At 38.7% G+C, this 20,356-nt stretch overlaps 1 protein-coding gene across 4 annotated transcripts in view; it reads left to right on the top strand.

Moving 5' to 3' along the window:
• Positions 1-20,356, top strand: part of LOC122846958 (multiple C2 and transmembrane domain-containing protein 2-like) — a 41,843-nt gene that overhangs the window by 12,997 nt on the left and 8,490 nt on the right. For 2 of the 4 annotated variants that reach the window (XM_044144250.1, XM_044144259.1), the window contains exons 3-16: positions 2,041-2,158; positions 5,282-5,424; positions 5,685-5,761; positions 6,489-6,603; positions 7,051-7,077; positions 9,277-9,444; positions 9,659-9,789; positions 10,278-10,464; positions 12,974-13,067; positions 13,153-13,255; positions 13,345-13,447; positions 13,624-13,725; positions 13,832-13,906; positions 16,527-16,646. In XM_044144250.1, coding sequence (XP_044000185.1) covers positions 2,041-2,158; positions 5,282-5,424; positions 5,685-5,761; positions 6,489-6,603; positions 7,051-7,077; positions 9,277-9,444; positions 9,659-9,789; positions 10,278-10,464; positions 12,974-13,067; positions 13,153-13,255; positions 13,345-13,447; positions 13,624-13,725; positions 13,832-13,906; positions 16,527-16,646 — 1,563 coding nt within the window. The remainder of the gene's footprint in view (positions 1-2,040; positions 2,159-5,281; positions 5,425-5,684; positions 5,762-6,488; positions 6,604-7,050; positions 7,078-9,276; positions 9,445-9,658; positions 9,790-10,277; positions 10,465-12,973; positions 13,068-13,152; positions 13,256-13,344; positions 13,448-13,623; positions 13,726-13,831; positions 13,907-16,526; positions 16,647-20,356) is intronic. The other 2 variants (XM_044144277.1, XM_044144268.1) reach the window with 1 other exon arrangement.

Genomic DNA, 20,356 nt, shown 5'->3' with positions numbered 1-20,356 from the left:
ACTCCTGATGTCTGCAGCCTCTTGCTAAAAGACAAGGCCACGTGGAATGTAAGCGCAGCTGTGCTGTTGAGCAATTTAAGCTTTTGATGTTTGTCTAATAGATGCAATACGTATTGTGAAATGTTTTTCTTGAATGATTGTGAAAAAAGTACACTTTTCCTTTTTAAATGGTTTCATTTTTGGTTTTAATACGAAGTATGGAGGTCTTTGCACACTGAGGAAGAGCAGATGATGATTTTAAGTTAGATGGTTGTAGATCTTAGTTGACATACACATTATTTAGAAAGTGATATTTGGTTTATATTTTGTCTGCTATAGTTTTAGATTAAAGATTGTAATTCGGCTTGTATCCAGCTTTTGACTTGTTGAAGTCGTGTTTTCGTTGTTCTGTTTGTTCATTGAACCGGTTTATTGAAGACAACTGAATTCTTGGTGACAACGCAAAGATTAGTTTTTTATTTCATAGAGAAAAGTTCTGGAAAACGGCTTAAAGCAACGATCGGAGTGAGTATAAGGAACATCAAATAGCCATAAAAGTGCAAAAACAAAGCAAGTGGTGAGACTCCTGACTAGCAGGTTCTGTTTTGTGATGCAAATCTGTGTGTAAAATAGAAAGTTTTAAGGAGGGCTCCCTGGTCTCTTTGAGAAATGAGGCCAGTGCAATTCTTTAAAATGATTCCATCTTTTTAACGAAGTCAATACTCAGTTAAAAAGGACTAAAATGCAAGACAAAGTGGACAGAGAGCGAAGAAGACTGAAAGTACGACTGGGTAACATAATCGCAAATAAAGGTAATAAAGAAATCAAGAGCACAAGACAAGACGAGACAGGAGCATAGTGCAGAATGGCACAAACTGTGACTGTGAGTAAAAGGAAAAGCTGAAACCTCGACTAACTGGAAGCAGCAAAGGAGACGAGTTTACAGAGTCTGACAGGAAGCAAAGAGGAGGAGGGGGTCATTTCAGAAGAACCAGAGGGGATTTTCAGGTCGTGACCATTGATGTAAGTTTCACAAAAAAAAAACAAAATAAAACAGCAACACAGTTTTCCTGTCCATGGTGTCAGTCATGACTTAGTTAATCCTGAGTCATTTTTTAAAATTTATAGTCAGAAATCGCTCTAAAAATGTGTTATTGTCTTCAAAACCTAAAACCTATTTTCTCTTTAACTACTAAATTATTAGTTACCTTTGAGATTGGAGATCAGGCTTGTGCTTCAATTATTTTCAAGATTCTAGTCACTGACTTGGTAACTAAGTAGAAAAAAAGACTCATTTGAGAACAAACCTAAACTGTCTGATTCAACACAAATCAGGCCTTTTATTTTATGGTTGATGTTAATGACAGGCTGTAACTCCTTTCTTTTTAAAAGTAGATTGTTGCTTGTTAATCTGTCTAATGCACTCTGCAGAGTGTAACTACAAATCATGTGGATTTGTTCTTCAGATTTGAGAACAAACCTAAAGACAAATGAGCTGCTAAAAGCTCATTTGAAAACATTCATGTGTTAATTAGATAAAAGGCCAGTTTTCCTGCACTGATTACTTAAACAAACCAGCAGTTCATCAAGTTCTTTCTCTCTTTTATGTTTCCCTGCTAAACGTATTTTGTTTGTTATTTTTTAGTTTTTTCTTGACTTTCTCAGTCTGACTTGGCATATCTTGGTCTCTGTGACCTTTGTTGCCTTTCCTGTTTAATGATTAATTTATCAGTCTATTGATAAGCTAACACAAATATTGTTATTCCATTCACATTTCAGTGGTTTAATGTCGCAGTTATTCAGTGCCTGTGCACGTTTTATCTGTTTATGTCTGTAAATATTAACCCAGACGCCATCAAAAACGAGAGCTGAAAGGCTTCAGACGACTTACTAGGCCAGGTTTTGTCACTGGTTTTATCAAGTACTGCTTTTTTTATTTTTCAATTTTAGAATCTTATTCAAACGTGTATTTTATTCATGCAGCTGTTCACTTTGAATGCTGTTTTTATAGCTAAATCTACCTTCCTGTCTTTTAAGTAATGCTTTGCTTTCTCTGTCCAGGCCGAGATGACGATCGAACCCGAAAGTCCGTCGGACAACTTCCAAGATCTTCCGCGCTCCTATCTGCTCTCCATCAACCTAAAGGAAGGACACAACCTGGTTGTCAGAGACCGCTGTGGTAATGACCTCGTCCTGGCTCTGCTGCTAATAAACAAACTGAAATGGACGGCGCCGTGACCCACTCAGCCGTTCTCCTGTTTTAAACTTTGTCCTTCTGCAGAATAACAACACGCATTTCCCAAGACATTAGGATGAAGGTTTTAGTGCTCAGTTTGGTATTTGCATACATTTTGGAAGTGAAAATATTTTGAAAAAGCAGAAAAAAAAACCCTAGATAATCTTTTAAACAGCCGTCTGAGCCAGAATGTGACCTTTATCTTTTCAACAAGGAAACTGGGTTGAAAAGGAAGCAAATGAAGGTAAATGGAGAAGTTTGATGGTGGAAATACGAAGTGTTTAGTTCCTCATGATCGTACATAGAATGGGATCTACTCATTCTCATATATGCTTATATGGGAGGTACCTCCTGTATATCAGTGACTTCCAGTTGAGCGTTTTTGATACCCGTCTGGTTTTTAACCTGCGTTGACAATTGCATGTCTGGACCGGTGAGTAGGAGCAAATATTGATTATTTATTCTTCCATCCCGTTTGCTTCTCGCGAGCCGATCGTCTGAATCCACTGTACGGGACATTTGAACCGCTCTGAAAATACCGGCCTCCTCGCGGTTGGTGCGCCTTTTCTGGTTCCACCGCCACCGCGTAGTTTGCTCAGCCTCAGTTCCTTTGCAGGGGCCAGGAATGCTCATTTGAATACAGGTGCCATTGAGTCGAGGAACAACAAAGACTCCTGGGTATTAGGCTGGGTGGATGGTTTCTGTTGCACCTTGGCAGATCTGCATGCAGCTCAAACATACAAGTACCTGTCTGAGCCACACCCAGCTCCGAATACCTCAGACTCTTTCACTCCTGGCACACATTTGAATTCATTTTCCCTCGGTCGCCGGTGTGTTTGTTTACACGTGAACAGACCGGCTGAAGGTTGCGTAGGAAATGGAAGATCGGGTTTGTTTCTATGCAGTGTTGTTAATAAAGAAAAAGAGTTTTCCTTTTTTTAAAGCGATTTTTTTTTTTTCTATCTTGATCAGATTACAGACACAAACATTTGAGTCGTTTTCTGCTGATTTAAAGATGCACGTTAAGCAGCGCCAGACCGGCCTCCTCGCGGTTGGTGCGCCTTTTCTTCTTCCGCCGCCACGTGATCAAGAGTAAAAAGCAAATAAGCCGTCGAGTTAAATGAGTCAAACAAATCCTGGGTGCTGCTTTTTCAAGACAAACACCCCGGTACAATAGATAATGTCTGGCGAAACTGTTCATACTCAAACTGTTTCTCATGGTGTCACATTACCATCTTAATGTGACATATTCCCTATTTCAATTCCCATGTCGTCCAACACTAAGCTGTGCATACTTGTGAAGTAGAGAAATTTTAATTTTTTTTGCAAATATCTGAAACGTACATACACAGCAGGAAAATCCGACCCAAACACTGTAAATCCAAACATAAACAATAGCTGCAAATTATGATTATGAACTTCTGAAAGACGTCTGTGTCACTGAAGCTCATCACATCACAATGCCAACACTCTGACTTCCCTGCAGAAGTTGCTGTCAATGCTCTACAAAAGGCCGTTGCTATGAGTTGTGCTTTCTTTTTTATTAGTTGGCTTTCTTTGTCTTATGATCTTGTGACGATACTGTCAGCCCCTAATGCTGAATAAACTTTAAAATCGATCCATAAACAGCTCCATCCATTATTACTTCCATAAACAGTGCATTGCTGTGTGACGTCTACGTTCTTCTTCTGCACATGCGGGTCGCTTTGTGAACCGTTCACACAAACGTCTGATTGCGGTTTGGTTCAATTAGTAGTTTAGAGCAACCAAAAAAAATTCAAAAATCATAACTGATAAAATACCAATAAAATCTGCTCACTTTTGTGTAAATACATTGAAAAACATAACAATAAAACCAATAAATAAAAGTTGTTGCTAATGATGGAAATTGTTCATCAGGGTGTTTGACAACAGATGACATCTGGGAACTGATGCATCTGCTCTCAGAGGATTGACTAAGCAACAAGTTGCATAACACGAACATCAGCTGTTGATGAACTCTGAGTCCATCATTGTGTTTGCACTGAGCAACAGGAGGCAGCATGGCAGGTTTTAGGCCAAACGCTTTTTTGGTACAAACCAACTTTTCTATTGGCAATTGCCGATCTGTGAAATGTTCTCCAACCACGATTGGTTGGCGGCAGCCCCGCTTTTTCTCACACAGCTGACAGACGCATCACCATTAGCTTGGAGGAACTTCTGAAGTGAAACTATTATGAAACACTCCTTATGAGGAAATACTACATCCATGCAAATGTTGGCATGAACTCTAAGGTCGGCCTCCTGCATGTGAAACAGAGTTCAAAACGGGCGATCGCACATGATGAGCATTTTGAATTGCCATCAGGTATCATGAAGTTTAGTTGGCTTTTAAAGCAGGAAGTTGTGGTCCTGCTGCCTGGGGAAGAAAGAAAAAAAAACCCCCACATCCTCCACACACAGGCCAGGCCTCCCCTTTACTGGAAATCAGTACATTTTCTTGTAAGTATACTATATAGACAACAGAGCTGTGAATAATTTTATGTAAAAATAACAAATCAAATGCAGATCTTTTGGTGAGGTTTCTTTTTCTTAACTTATCGAGTCATAATGAAAAGTAGATTTATGAAGCCAAAGCAGCTGGATTAAAGCACTGAGTCTGAGTGCAATTGTTAATTTCAGATTCTCAAATATTACAGGCAGCAGAAATCAGATATTCTTACTTTTTTGGAATTTTGGTCTACTTTATAGTCAACTATCTTAGTTTTGCCTCATTTCAAATGTACTAGTTTCACACAACTTTTCATCAAGATAAAGCAGCTTGTCAATAAGTCAATAATTCCTTGATGTTGATGAAAAAGTGCTCGTTCCACTGCTTGATTATTTCATTTATAACCGAATATTTGCTATAAGAAAATAGACCAAAAATGCCTTGTAAGATTTTGTGTTGTTGCAGCCTTAATTTACAATTTCAGAAATGTCTCCTGTCAGCCTCTGTCTTGACACAGTTTTTATTTTCTTTTTACAATTTGCCAAACCCTCGTCACTGATAATATATTTTTCCGTGTGTCCCAAAATGCTCTTTAGGTACCAGCGACCCTTACGTGAAGTTCAAGTATGACGGAAAGAGCATCTTTAAGAGCAAAGTGATCCAAAAAAACCTGAACCCTGTATGGAACGAGTTCTTCGTCGTGCCAGTAAAGGATCTGCATCAGAAGATTTACGTCAAGGTAAGTCAGACTCAGGGGTCAGTTGGAGCTCGTTTGTAAAGGTCAACAGGCTGCTTGGCCTCAGTTGAGTTATCTTTTAGCTGTGTGGGAATTAAATGTTTCAATAAGCAAACATAATAAGGCATGTCATGCAAAATCAACGCTTGGTTAGCACATTAGCTCTGCAGACTAACAATTGTTTCCACAGTTAGTGTTGTGGGTGAAGCTCGGTGACTGTGACTTCCCCTGTTGTTAACACTTTGTTTTCTGATATGACACAGGTGTATGACAGCGATCTGACTACAGATGATTTTATGGGCTCAGCCTCTGTTTGCCTGAGTGATTTAGAACTTGACAAGTAAGTGTCATAAATTATGAGTGCAGTGAACGTCTGAGGGGAGTAGTCTTGGTGTGAACTTGGTGGAAACTGATCTTTCATTCATAACAGCATTTGCCAGTAAAAACGGGGAAAGACCTTTGACAGTTTCAGGGTAATTGCCTGTGTAGTTAGAATCCAGATAAATGGTGCCCCCTGGTGGGCATTTCAGAAAACGTTCCATCTTGTGTTACATGTTACCATTTATTAACACTTCGTAGATATGGTGAGTTTTTCTTCTTTAAGGGAACTACAATTCCTATTCTGTTATATTTTAAACTATAAAATGAGTAAATGTAAAATCAAACATACATTTAAACGTGGTCTTTTATGATGGAGTAGATCAAATCAAGTTTTTTTCCCTCTAAATTCCTTCTAAATTTTGACACAGGGTACAGAGCAAAACCTTAAAGCATTTTTATTTAGCTTTTATGTGATAGATGAACACAAAGAGTCTACATTTTTAAAATGGAAAGAAAAGGATGCAAAGATTTCAAAATGTTACAAAATAAATCTAAAAAGTGTGGCACGCATATGTATTTAGCTACTTTTCCCTAAATAAGATGCAGTGCAACCAAATTAGCAAAGACTGTTCCATATTGTATGAATATTGTAAATAGCAAACCTACATTTTCCAGCAGGACAACAAATGGCTTTGCACTCTTCTCCTAAATTGAACTGTTTAACCTTTTATTGACCTTTTCCTTAGGCCCAATGAACTGTCGCTCACGCTGAAGGACCCGAACACTCTGGAGGAAGATATGGGCTACCTGCTGGTCACCATGACAATCTCTCACAGAAACGGAGGCAGCAAGAAAGGCTTTGTATGGCAAGCCCTTCGTGTATTAACTGCATGTGTCGTAGAAGTAGAAATGTCTGTTTACGTTCGATTTATCAGGCATGGTGGGAAAAAAGCACAACTATTCTGTTGTTTTCTTTCTTAATGTTTTAAAAAAAACAATCCTTAATAAAGGTTTAGTCTGTCTTTAAAATTTTTATCAATAGACTTTGAAGCAATGTTTGTTGGACAGAGTGAAAATATTACAATATGTACAACGATACAGTGTTAAAAACCAAACCTCTAATAAGAACTAATTAATTCTGTAAACTGTCCTGATAGATAAAACCTTAGATTTGGGAGAAATAGTGCTTTTTTTTAAATTGTGTCTGTTTGAATGTTTTTTTAAATTTTATTTTAAATGTTTCCTGTATGGCCTACTAACCTCAGTGCCATTTTGTTTTGCACTTACCATGCATGCTCCTGTCAGCAGAAGTGGTCCCGAAAGCGAAGTAGTAGGGTAAGGCATGGTGGAGGGAACACACTGGACAGACAATAAGCAACAATCAACTCGGTCAGCTTTATGACGGGTATCTGCCAAAAAAATCAAAAATAAAACACAGAATCTGCAGTAAAAAGCTCAAGAGAACAATCATGTTTGGATTTGCCTCATTCTGATCAGACATGCTCAAAATTAAAGAAACAGTGTCAGCCACTGTCTGTATTTTGGCAGATATCTTTTAATGCAAAATGTGTCTTTCTGTCACAAGAGGGCAGTAAATTACCATAATTTAGGGGAAAAAGGCATCTGTATCTTTAGCTAAGATGTGACAGATGTATGCAATCACACCTTTTTGTACCAATTTTAATTCGGTTTTCTCTTTTAATCTGTGTGTGTTTGACATACAAGTCTGCAAATTGGTCAATAATCTTTCTTCCATATTAACCTTTAGCCAATAGATTTTCTTGTACATTAAAGGGTGAACACGCCACTTTTAAGAACAAAACATTGTCACACATTACATGCTCTGTAGTTTATTAGCGCAAGAGACAATTACAAACCTCCTCCTGACCATAATGGAGAAGAAGTCTGACCGTTGTGTTCTGGATTCACCGTGACGAAGGGGTGTTAAACTCTCAGCAGTTTCTAAATGCATGTCTTGTGGCTTCTCTTGCTGCTGGCTTAGCGTAGTGCATGAATCTGTTGTTGCAGCATGAGACGGTCTTCTTGAGACTATGTGCATGCACATTAACTGCACTCTTGTTTATATAACTTGTATAACTGAACAGGTGTACATGATGCAGTGTGGCAGGTTTCTACTTTAGCCGGAAACGGTAACATCAGCCGTTCATCACATGGCAGACAGAGAGGGCGAGGCGGGATCCTCTGTGTTTGATGACTTTTACTTTTAAAAAAAAAACAACACTTTCACAGTGTCATGATGTCAAAATAAAGGTATGATGTTATCTGATTCAGGGATGTCCAAAGTGGAGCCCATTAGCCATTTGTGGACACTTTGTTTTTTCTTTTGTGATGTTTCCACGCCTGGTAGTCTGATAGACTTGGATTGATTTCACACTCCTCTGTGTCAGACGATCCAAACTAGTTGAAAAACCTGTTCCCCTCCTCACCTGTGGTGGCACTGCTCCAAGAACTACTGTAGGAAACAACAGAAATACCTCTGTTTTTCTGTTGAGTGCAACTTTGTCCTTCACTAAATGTAAACAAAACAGGAGTGGCGTCAGATTTTAGTGATTGTGGGATTTCTGTTTTGTCTCAGGTAAAACACCAAGAGTCATTTTTCCCAGGTAGTGCTACACACACGCTTTTGGTTTGTTTGTTTTTACCCAGAATGCCCTGCACTATAGTCCACTTCCTGCTTTTGGAGCGGGCTCTTGTCTGCTTGCATCCACAAATGCACCAGAACTGCACCAGAGTTCACTTTAATAGCAGGTTTTAGGCGGACCAGAGTTTGATTTCACATCGATATCTTTTCAAACAAACCAGACTTTCTAGAGCAACTAATTAAGAGTTTGATTAAAATGGACTAAGCAGGGCTGCTGTGACTACTTCCTTAGGATGTTATATTCACACTCTGAAACATTCTTGAGATAAAAAAAAAGTATTAAGTGCAACACAAGTGAATTTAATGAGTAAATTTTAGTCGGTCTATGTTATCAGATAACCAGGTAATGTGGCACACTGCTTATAGCTCACTGCCTGTCATTTTAAAACATTGTTAAGATCATAAACAGTGATGGCTGATGCTTCTTTGGTTCCCACACTGTGACTATTTGGGTTTCACGACTGATTGAAGAAATCTAGAAGAGAATAGAGATAAACTTTTGTTCTGGTAATCAGCTCTGGTTCGGCTTGTGACTATTTCTGTTGGGTTTTAGGGATTATAAAATTCATTAAGTTTATCTTAATGATGGATTCTTTAAAACCCAAAATGTGAATCGATGTCCACAATAATTTGACAGTTTTTATATTTTTTTTTGCGAGGTGTTCTCGATAAGAATATCCTTTTCAGTAAGCTGGTTTTTCATTTGTTTCTGTCTTTTCTGATCCTATCTCTGCTCTTTACGTGCCTTTCTTTGATATTTAATTTAGCTTGATTTTCTGTTATTTATCTCTTTTGTTCTCTCTCCTGATTTCCACCCTTCTTGAAACACTTTCCCACATTTCTCTCATTCGGATGCTGACCTTCTCTTACAGGGAGGGCCTTCCCAGAACTCTCAGTTGTGTGATTCGTTGATGAAGAGTCAGATCTGGACGTCGCTGGTCTCCGTGACGCTGGTTGAAGGTCGGGGGTTGAATTTGGACAATCAGACAGGTGATCTGTTTGTTCGTTTCAAACTGGGAGAGCAGCAGTTTAAAAGCAAGGTACAATAAAACCCCTTCTCTTCCATAAACGTCTTTCTCCTGGTTTGTTTGGATTCTCCTTTCTGTTAGACTTTGTTTCCGTTTTGTACCTTTTTCCTTTCTAGCAAAAAAGTAAACATGCAAACCCCTACACTATCGCTACGTTTTTTTTCCAATGCAATTTGTTGGAGATTAAAGTGTTTTTCTTTATGTTTTATGTTCTTTTTTTATTCAGAATCACTGCAAAGTGACCAATCCTCAGTGGAGAGAGAGATTCACTATGAGACAGTTCCTGAACGTTGCACAAACCCTGGAGGTGGAGCTCTGGTCCAAAGAATCCCGAAGGAACGAGGAGCGTTTGGGAATGTAAGGCTCTACTCCTCATGTTTCTCCATGTGCTCAATTTTTGTAGATATTATTATTAAAAAAAATTTCAAAAACTATTAATTCAGCTGCCTTTCCTCTGCTGCTCTGAAATGAAATGAAGCGTAAACTGTTGCCTTTAGGATTCAGGAAGTCATTGAAGTTGAAGACGGTTTAGGTTAAAAAGCAGAATCCTACTTTTTTTACTTTTATTGTTTTTTTTTTATTTTGACATTTATGTATGTATAATACAAATATAACACTAATTAATTTAAAATAAATGCAAAATAATTATTTATGCCTCTATTTTGTGGAGTATTTAGCTCACACTGCTGAACCTTTGCTTCTTTAATCCCTCTAACTTTTCACTTCTGTAATCAAACTGCTCCGTGTCTGCGTGTGTATGCGTGTGTGTGTGTGTGTGTGTGTGTGTGTGTGTGTGTGTGTGTGCGTGTGCGTGTGTATGCGTGTGTGTGTGTCCGTCCGTCCAGGTGTGAAGTGGACCTGTCCCAGATCCCTTTGAACACGCGGGCTTTGTTTATGGAGCCCCTGACTTCCACCAAAGGAACCTTGGTCTTCCTGATTACAATAAACACATGCAGCGGCGTCTCCATCTCCGACCTGAGCGCCGCGCCGCTCGATGAGCCGCAGGAACGGCAGAACCAGCTGGAGAACTACGTCAGTATCCAGAGTGTGCACTTCACCACCCACCTACTCCTCTGCTGTTCACACACTAAACACTTAATTTAAAACACCTCTGGAATGTCGTACGGCGCCTCAGTTTGTTGCCTGAACACTCTTGTTCTTTTGGCCTGAAAACATGATTGGTTGAATCATTCATTCAATCAGTCAATCAATCAATCAATCAATCAATCAAATTTTATTTGTTTAGCACATTTCAGCAACAAGGCATTTCAAAGGGCTTTACATCATAAAAACACAACATCAGGCAACATAAAACATTACATTTAGTCAATGTTTCAGCTGTAGATGCACGGGGCTGATGGATGCAGCTTTAGGAAAAGGTGATGAACATCAAAGGTTGCAGTTTTTTGGTATTCAGTTGCTGCTTTTCCAGATCTAATCAAAGTTTTGGGGAATTTCAGTTTTTTTTTTGTAAATACATTTAACTGAATCCTGTTTCTTGGAGAATTATAATCAACAATATTACAAACATATTTCCTCCTGTATGGTTTTATTACTGTTTAAACAAGTAGCAGAGTCAAACCTGTTTACACTCTTTGATATATTAGCAGTTAGCCACTAGCGGTAAGTAGCAGCCTCTGGTTTTTTTCCTGAGAGAAGGTGAATCACTACCTTTAAATTGAAATGGATCTATTTATTTGTATAGAGGAGAACATTAAATATTAACAAATATCAAACACTTTAACATTTATAGCCAGAGTTCATTTGCAATGTGTGTCCCTAGCTGAACGTTCGGTCACATAAAACGATAAACACATGATGCAAAATGTGAAATGCAAATAAAGGATATAAAAACTTGGACATTTATTAGAGCAGTAATAGAAAAACACTATCAAGGAATTTAAATTTGTCGGTCATTTCTGTCTACAGATCCTTTTTGTTCAGTTCAGTTTTAGTTTTAGTGCAGGAAGGAAAGCCCACATGTTTGAAATGTTTGACCAGTTGAACCAGTAGTGTCAGGAGGAACCGAAAGGTCGCTGAACAACCTTGAAGACTTCCCAATTATTTTTATATTTTGAAGAACAACATGGTGATGAGATCTCACAGGCTTCTCATCCAAACCAAGAAACCAGGGACACTAAATGGATTTCCTAAAATGGGTTTAAAAAAGATTCAGTAAATGAATGATGGAGGTAAAAACTTGCAGGAATTGTTCTGCAGATGGCAGTACATGTTCAGAAAAGGTCTGAAAGAATCATCTGTTTCATCTTAAAGGAAAAAGGTTGGAAAAATGGTTTTACACCCAGTTTTAAATCATAAAGTGAAGTATGATCACTCAGAATAATAACATTTAATAAAGTCCAACCTGGAGACAGAATGATGTCCCTCTGTAGAAATCAGGAGTACACAACAGGCAGAGAGTCCAGGTTTGTCATGTGGGTAAACTATACTTGCTCGTGTTTAAAGACAAGAAGGGGGTAACTACTGTTTTGGAGAAAGCGCCCTATTGCAATCTGCTTAAACGTTGTTGGAAGAAGCTTTCACGCCGTCTATTATAGGCGCTTGTGAGTGTCAGATTTGCAAGGCTAGTTACACTTAATGCCTAAAAGTATGAATTTAATTGCAGGGACTTGAATGTTGCTTGTAATCTGTCACAGGGAGTGTTTATTTGGGCTGACTGTCAGCTCCATGTATGGAAATGTTGTGAAAACTTTGTCCTGATTGAAGGTTTGGTGGGAGAAGTGAGACACAGAAGAAGAGAGAATTCGCTAATGTTGCATTACTAAGATGTCTTTGGTTATAGAAACAGAAAGTTTTTTTTTTTTCTTATCATTGTATGTAATAATACATCAAAACCATTCACTGCAATAAAACACAAAATCTGACCAAGTATTGTTGGTGCGGTTTTTAGTGCAAATACTTGAAAGAAGACAGAACTAACTTACAAGTAACTTTTCATCAAGAGAAGTAAAATAATCCTTTAATATTGATGAAAACGTCCCTCTTCCACTGCCAGGTTACTTCACTGATAAGATATTTTTTCCATTTTTGGAAGTAGCATTTTTCATCAATATTAAGGATTTATGTTTTTAACACCAGCTCTTATATATTTGCTGGAAATTTACTTGTACGTTAGTTTAGTCTTTTTTGCAGTATTTGCACTATAAACTAGACAAAACAATACTTGGTAAGACTTTTTGTTTTTGTAGTGTTAGTAAAACTTTTTTAATAACACATTAGGATTTAAAGTTTGTTGAGGTTTTTTCTTTTAATCATTATTAGGGATGCATGGATCCACTGTTTTCACTTCTGATGCCGATGCAGGTATCAGAGGTTTAGTATCGGACGAGTTTGATGCCATGCAGAAAATTACTCCTGAATTTACTTAGAACCTTTCTGTTTTGTGAACACAGACATAAATAAGCATCCAAATTAATTTGATAACTGCACAATACCCGATACAGATGTTAATATCGGATCGGTGCATGTCTCTAATCATTGTGCTTCTACAGCTCACCCTGTCTGCTTTTCGCCTCTGTAGAGTTTGCAAAGATCTCTGACGAACCTGCGGGATATCGGCCTGCTACAAGTCAAAGTCATCAACGCCTCAGACCTGATCGCTGCTGATCTAAATGGTGTTTATTACGTATTTAGACTTAACTTTATCATTCGCAGTTAGTTTTGTTGCTGTTCCTCTTCAGTGTTTGCTCTCGTCCTCAGGAAAGAGCGACCCTTTCTGCGTGTTGGAACTGGGAAACGACCGGCTGCGGACCCACACGGTCTACAAGAACCTCAATCCGAAGTGGAACCAAGTCTTCACTCTGTTAGTTTGAATCTCGGACTTAAATAATGACAAACATGATTCCGTTTCCTGCTCCGTCTGTACCTGACCTCCTTGTTTCGCTTCCCCAGGCCTGTCAGGGACATTCATGAGGTCCTCATGGTGTCCGTGTTTGATGACGACGGCGACAAGGCGCCAGACTTTCTAGGAAAAGTCGCCATTCCGCTGCTCTCGGTACACGTTCGACTCTGACGCAGACAATAGGCCAATCTATTTACACTTTGGGCTTAAATTAAAGTGAAGCGGGTGATAACACCTCAGCAGACGGGAGACTCTGAGATTTAATCCAGCGTGACTGCTGGTCGGGTTCATGGCTGAGTTCAGCACCTCGTGGCCTTTCTGTCCTGCAGATCCAGAGGAGACGACGGGTTGTCTACATGCTGAAAAAGGAGGACTTGGGCAGACTGTGGAAGGGGAGCATCACGCTAGAGCTGGAGGTTATTTTTAACCCTGTAAGTGAAAGTTCACCCTCTACTTGTGACACAATGAAACGTGAAGGAAGCCTTTGAAACACAAGCTTGATGCCGTCCGATCCTCTGCTGTTTTCTTTCTCGGCAGGTCAAAGCAAGTATAAGAACTTTCCAGCCCAAGGAGAGGGCTTTCATGGAGGATAATCTGAAGTTTTCCAAAAAGGTTTGTCCCAGCTCTGACCAAATATTAAAATGAGAATTTCCCTTGCTAGTGGTTTTTAAAAACAAAGGTTTAAAATAAAAATCTTATATGTATGTCTTGTCGTTGTGGTATTCAGTCCTCCCAACGTTAACTTTGTGTGGAACACTGGACACACTGGACCTGCAATATATTTTAAAATCCAAAATAAAACACAACAACCGAAACCATAAATAAAATGTTTCATGGTGTCTCTGTAAACAACATTGCTCTTCAAAAAAATAATTAGCATCAAAATGGATTTTATCAAGATATTTTTAATTTATCATCCAGTTGATTGATTAATTGCTTATTGCGACATGTTTCAGAATGTCTTCTTTAATCTGAACACACAACACAACCAGCGTTTCCTGTTGTGTTCATTCCAACAGAAAGGGAGCTGCAAGTGGTTTTGCACTAGGCTTTTATTGTGAAGGTTTGCCGTATTCACGGAGACAAGGACCCTGCCGAGTGTAATCACACCCTGTCACAAAACAGTTGGTTACTCCAATAAAAATCTGAGCTGGTAATTAGTTAAACAGACCAACCAGAACATTGTGAAGAGCAGAAGAATCCAGCTAAATGTTTGCTTACCCGCTCTGCAGCTAATAGCAGCAGCAGCAGGAGGAGACGGCTCTGGTTTCTCTGTCCTGCCTGTCAAAACCGGTCTTCATTCAGAAGATTGAGAAAGCATGACTTCGCAATATTGTCAAATATAATATTGATTATAATTAACCCACATCTTTCTTTTCCATCATCCCCAAAACTCTCACTAAGATTTGCTGTTTTTATGAAAGGACGGTGAAAGTCCGTCTAAGCAGGGCCAATATTAACTGGGAAGCAAATTATATACAAGAACTGTTCATCTTTTCATACATTGGAGTTTAATGTATCTCTTAAACATGTGTTTGTGTTTTTATGTGTCCATTTTATCTTATATTTACTCTATTTCTGAAAACTTTTGCTGTTCTCAATGTATCTATTCCATTCTATTCTATATGATCATTTATACGGAATATAGATATATTTTATTATGTTCTTAAACAAACCTCAAGCCTTCACAGAACAGCTTGTTTAAATTACACACAATCTGGTATTTATTTTCTAAAGCAACTTTTTGCATTTAATTTTATTTCAGGGTAACACTAAAGGAAATATTTATGATTTTATTTTAAGTTATTTGTTTCTAAGTTTTCATTGCACAATTCCACTCTGCTTTGTGTCAAATCACATAAAATCTCAACAAAACGCAAAATGACTTTAGCTCTTTTTGAATCTGTGTGCAGATTCATCAGGAAGGCATCAATCACGAACAAACCTCGATATAAACACACTTCACTCTTTTGTTCCTCGATTAACGTTGAATAACTGCAGACATTTGTCTAAATTAGCTGCTCTGCGTTTTAATTGCTCCAACAAGGAGAGGATTCTTGCTTGCTGTTCTGCTACATTAGCTTGATAGACAGTGTGTGAGACAGTGTGTGAGACAGGGTGCCTGACTGTCTGCACTTCCCACGACGACTCATCGTTGTCAGACCACACGTTGCTCACTGGCACCACAGAAGTGGCTTCTGAACTGACTGAACAGACTGGACTCGCACCGTGCAGGTCTGCTGTCGGTTTTAATGTTCAAAGTCTCGTTTGCCAAAATCAGGTCAGATTACTGACATTTCTTTACTGGCGCTGCAAAAATACAAAAACTTACCAAATACTTTTTTTCTCTACTTCCTAGTGCAAATATCAGGTTGCTGCCTGAAAAAGACCTCGATATCCATGAATACAACAAGTGATATTGCTGAAGAGGTTTCAGAAGAACTGGCTAGTATGCACAGTTCATACTAGCCAGAATTTATGTTTTCACAATGAAATTTCAAATATTTAGTTTGTGAAATTATAGATTTTTGTTTTAGCCACGTTGATTTTCTGATTATCATGAAGGTATTTTACTCCAATGTGGACAAACATCATAAAACACACGTTTTAGATTATTTAAATTCATGCTGAATTTTTATGTTTAACGTTAGTGACAATGTACTTTTAGATAATTTACGTTTTTGTTTTCATTTGGAACCATTTAAAACTTTGAAATGGCTTTCCATAAAATTATGTTGAATTCTGTATTTGAAGTAAAATAAATGATTTTAGTCAAACTGTCTTAAATTAGTCAAGCTACATGTATATATTTATATGCTTGCTATAAGTAAATAATTCTTGAATATAGATTTTAATAAGTAGCAGTTCTACTGACAGATTTTTTTCACTTAACATTTTTTTTTATTACAAGTGAAAAAATCTGCAGGTGGAATTATTTACTTGAAGCAAGCTTATATATATATATCATATGTAACATAAAAGACTTGCTTTTAAGTTACTTATGTTAATTTTGCCTTATGTCAAAAGTAATGAGATATTTACTATTTAAAGAAAACCAGTTTGATGTTTCTCTGATGTTTTCTTGCTGATTGTAAGTCAGATGTATCTCACAAAGTCCCGCGTTAATCAAAGAAAACCAGACCGTGGATGTTTTTTGTTTTTTTTTGTTTGTTTTTGACTCCAACTTAATGTGTTTGTCTTCTGTGTGTGTTTTATTATCCGTGTCTTTCAGGCTCTGGCCAGGAATGTGGCGCGCGTGAAGGTGATTTTCACGGCTATCAGGTCCACTCTGCAGTACATCAAAAGCTGCTTCCAGTGGGAGAGTGTTCAGAGGAGCCTGCTGGCCTTCCTGGTGAGGAGCTTCAGCTGCTGATCAACAACACTATCTGCATTTCTTTCTCTCTCTCTTGTTTTCCCTGCGAGGCTGCGGAAGACGACCGCAGCCTCTTACTTGAACTCTCCCCGAGAGATTCTTAATCAATGCAGCGCGAGTAAAAAAAAAAAAAAACCTGCTAGCTAGCTCTTTGTCGGAGCGGTCGGCTTTCGGTTTCCTCCTGGATGCAGAGTTAAGCCTCAGCTGTGAGAGAGCCGGGTCCCAGCGGAGTCAGGATGGCCTATTTTTTTCCTGACTACTCATTAACCCCTCTGTCCGTTCTGCGCTCCGTTTTGATTTGGACCCCACGTCGTTCAGCCGGAGTCTCGATTAGAACGCTCTTCAGAGATATGTCCACCTCTCCTTTCTGTGTGATATAAATGTGAAGACAGAAACACAGAGAGCGACCTTCTCTTTCTTTTCTTGTCGGCCGTACACTTTCAACTTTGAAATTTGAGCGTGGGCAGATGTTTTGTCTTTGCCTTCCGTCCCACATCGCAGTCGATGGAAATAGCATAGAGCGAGTTTTTCATTAACAATTCAAGCAATCAGGGTCATTGAAAGGTCTTTTTGTTTTTACTTTTCCCATCCCAGAGATGGCGCTAAAGTTTTGCTCTCAATGGGAGTTTGGAGGGCGGGAGGTGGTGGGGGAAGCCTTCTGCAGGGCTAATGAGGAGACGTTTTGCTTGCCAGTAGCACAGTTTGCTCAGTTTACTGTGAAAAACAGGAGCTGTAGTGGAGCTGTAATCTGATTTGAGTCATGCATTTAGTCTTTTACGGCCATAAATGCATCAAACAGGGAGGGATCAGAGGTCGGCGCGGGCTGTAATCAGCTGCCTCTTGCTAGTGAAACATCTAAGCCGTATTAAAACGCGAGATTTAATGGGAAAACATTGCACTTTAGCTGCGAAGAAAAGCGTTCCCTCTTCCACACTTCCGACTTTCCGCCGACCATTCCTGTTTTAACTGACAGCTATTCGGGCAAAACATCGAGGCGATGTACAGCAACACGCACGTCCTCCGTTTGAAAGACAGCACCATCTGTAGTCATGTTTTCACACTGATGCCCACTGCCTTGTCAAGCCTCAGTGAGAAGAAATAAATGGCTGCCCAGTAATGCCACCACATAAGCATAATGAATCAAAGCTTCGCTCTGCGTGACAGCATGCGCTGACGAACCACCTGCACCATCTGCCGGCTGTCACACAGGGAGCTGAAACGCGGCGTAAATCGGCGAGACGCCTTAACCCCAGCAGCCGCCGTCCTCCTCCTCCGAACCGCTGAGCTAAAAAAAAATTTATAATAATTAAAAAAAACTATTTGCCTTTTTCTGTTTTTCATAATTTACTGAGAATCGGAAACGAAACGGGCCGTCTGTTTCCAAACGGTAACCCCCCTGACACTTCCTCGGTTTCCCCAGCCTCCTGTCTGGGCTGGTGTTCACTGTGAATCTGTCACTTTTTAAATGTGTTCCTCATTATGCAAACACTGTTGTCAGTGTTTAATTCCTGCATTTGGTTTCCCAACTATTTTTCCACCTTTTGCTTACCGGGTAGGATCTCTATGGTTCTTGGAGGATCTGAGAATAATTAGCAGGGTGTGCGACAGAGCTGAGGCGGAAAATACATGAACTCTAATGCTCATCTCGCCTTGCCATACTTTTATTCCTTATGCGCTGCATAGTGAGCCAGAAAAACATGCATTTCCTGTGAAAACGCACTGTGAATACTGTAAGCTGAATGTTTTGGTGAAAATTACAGGAGCATTTTATGTCCTTAAAATGACTTAAGCAGTGAAAAAAAGCGATAACCTATAAAACATGTATAGACAAACTGTGGAAGTGCAGTGAAAACTTTCAGGCAATGAAAAATACACATCTATGAAGTTTTAGAAATTGTTGCAAGACACTGCTTACAATGCTATACTATATATTATTTCACTCATAACATGGGAACATTTTTTGTTATAAATGAAATGATGTTAGAGTGAAACTAGAACTTTTCCCATCAATATTAAGGGATTATTGACATAAACAAGCTCCTGCATCTTAAACTTGCTTGTAAGTTAGTTTAGTCTTATTTCAAGTCTATTAATATACTTGGACTAGAAACTAGACAAAAATACTTGGTAAGATTTTGTGTTTTTGCAGTGTAAACTGTAAGGTCATAGCAGCTTAAAAGCTAGATGAGCTAAAGAGCTAAAACTGAAAAACTAATGAAAATGTTTTTTCTGTCCTATGCTTTCATGGACTGCCATGAAATCTACATGGAATATATATCATTAGAGAGCCTTTCTTACATATTTTTTCTTTGTTATGACAACTAACTACTGTGCATTTATGTAGCATTTTACCTGATAACATCACAAAATGCAGCACAATTGTGAAATGAAGGGAAATCGTACGACTCACGGTTTTTACAAAGAAAAATCTGTCGCTTATAGGTCCGGGCTTTAGCGCTGCGTTTCCATTACAAATTGCGCCAATATTTTATAGAACCACCTGTCACAACAATTACAGCTGCTTTTATTGTGTGTTTCTACCAGCTCTGCACATCTAGACTCAACTTTTTGTCCTCAAACCCAGTCCGACTGGATGTATGCCTTCTGTAAACATCAATTATCTGGTCTTACCTCAGATTCTCTACTGGGTTTACATCTGCGCTTTGATTAGACCGTTCTTATTATCTCAGCCGTCGTAGCTCTAGTGGTGGGTTTAGTGTAATTGTGCTGCTGGAAGATGGACCTCCAAATCCCTCTCAGGTGTTTTGCAGCTTTTTTCAGGTATTTCTCCAATTTTCTTGTAGTTATGCCATAAACGTGGTTGAACAGTGCACAGCAACATGTTATCACAGTTGAAACCAGGTGTTTACATCGACTGAATAAAAAAAAAAAAATTTTCCTCACTGTCTAAAGTTAAATCAGTCTCTTGTTTAAAGTTAGTTAAAATGACCAAAGTTATTTCTATTTGCTGAATGCCAGAAAACATAACATGGTTTAGAGATTTTTTCAGAGGTTCAGATGCATTTGGTCAGCATCAGGGAGAATTGGTATTTAAACTGCATGATTTGAGTCAAAACGTTTGGGTTTCCTTCCACGAGCTTCTCACAGCAAAATGGTTTGCTGGAGTTCTGGCTCGTTCCTTCTGACCAAATGATGGAACTGAGTCACAAGCTGCGTTTCCTTTGACTGTATAATTGTGCGATTTCACATTTCGAAAATAAATTTTCTTAATGGAAACACAGCAATTTCCAAAACATATTTTGTTTTTAGAAATTGGTTTATTAGTTTAATGGCTTTTTTTTTTTTTGGCATCAGACCAGTCACATGTTGCCGCTGGCGAAAACCACAAAGAAGACGACGGGAAGTAGTTGAAGACTCATGGTGGTTTTTATTGACTTATCATGTGAACAAACTTATTCACATGCGATTTTAATTGCATTTCTTATTTAATGCAGACGCCGCAATTTGTAATGGAAACGCAGCGCTAAAGCCCGGACCTGCAGCACGTTGTGCAGAACTTCCTTCCTGACTGGTATAATGTGTTCTTTGGTCTTCATGTTGGAGACATAAGACCAATTAAGAAAGAATACTCTAAAATTACTGTATAAAGGACACTTTAAAAACATATACCTATATGTTAGATTTCTTCATTTTTAAATTGTCTTTCACAGCTTTTTTGAGGCTGTTTT

Source organism: Gambusia affinis, linkage group LG02 (assembly GCF_019740435.1).
Source record: "Gambusia affinis linkage group LG02, SWU_Gaff_1.0, whole genome shotgun sequence".
Taxonomy (NCBI): Eukaryota; Metazoa; Chordata; class Actinopteri; order Cyprinodontiformes; family Poeciliidae; genus Gambusia; species Gambusia affinis.
The sequence above is the reverse complement of the archived record's forward strand: the minus strand, read 5'-3'. Positions and strand labels throughout refer to the sequence as shown.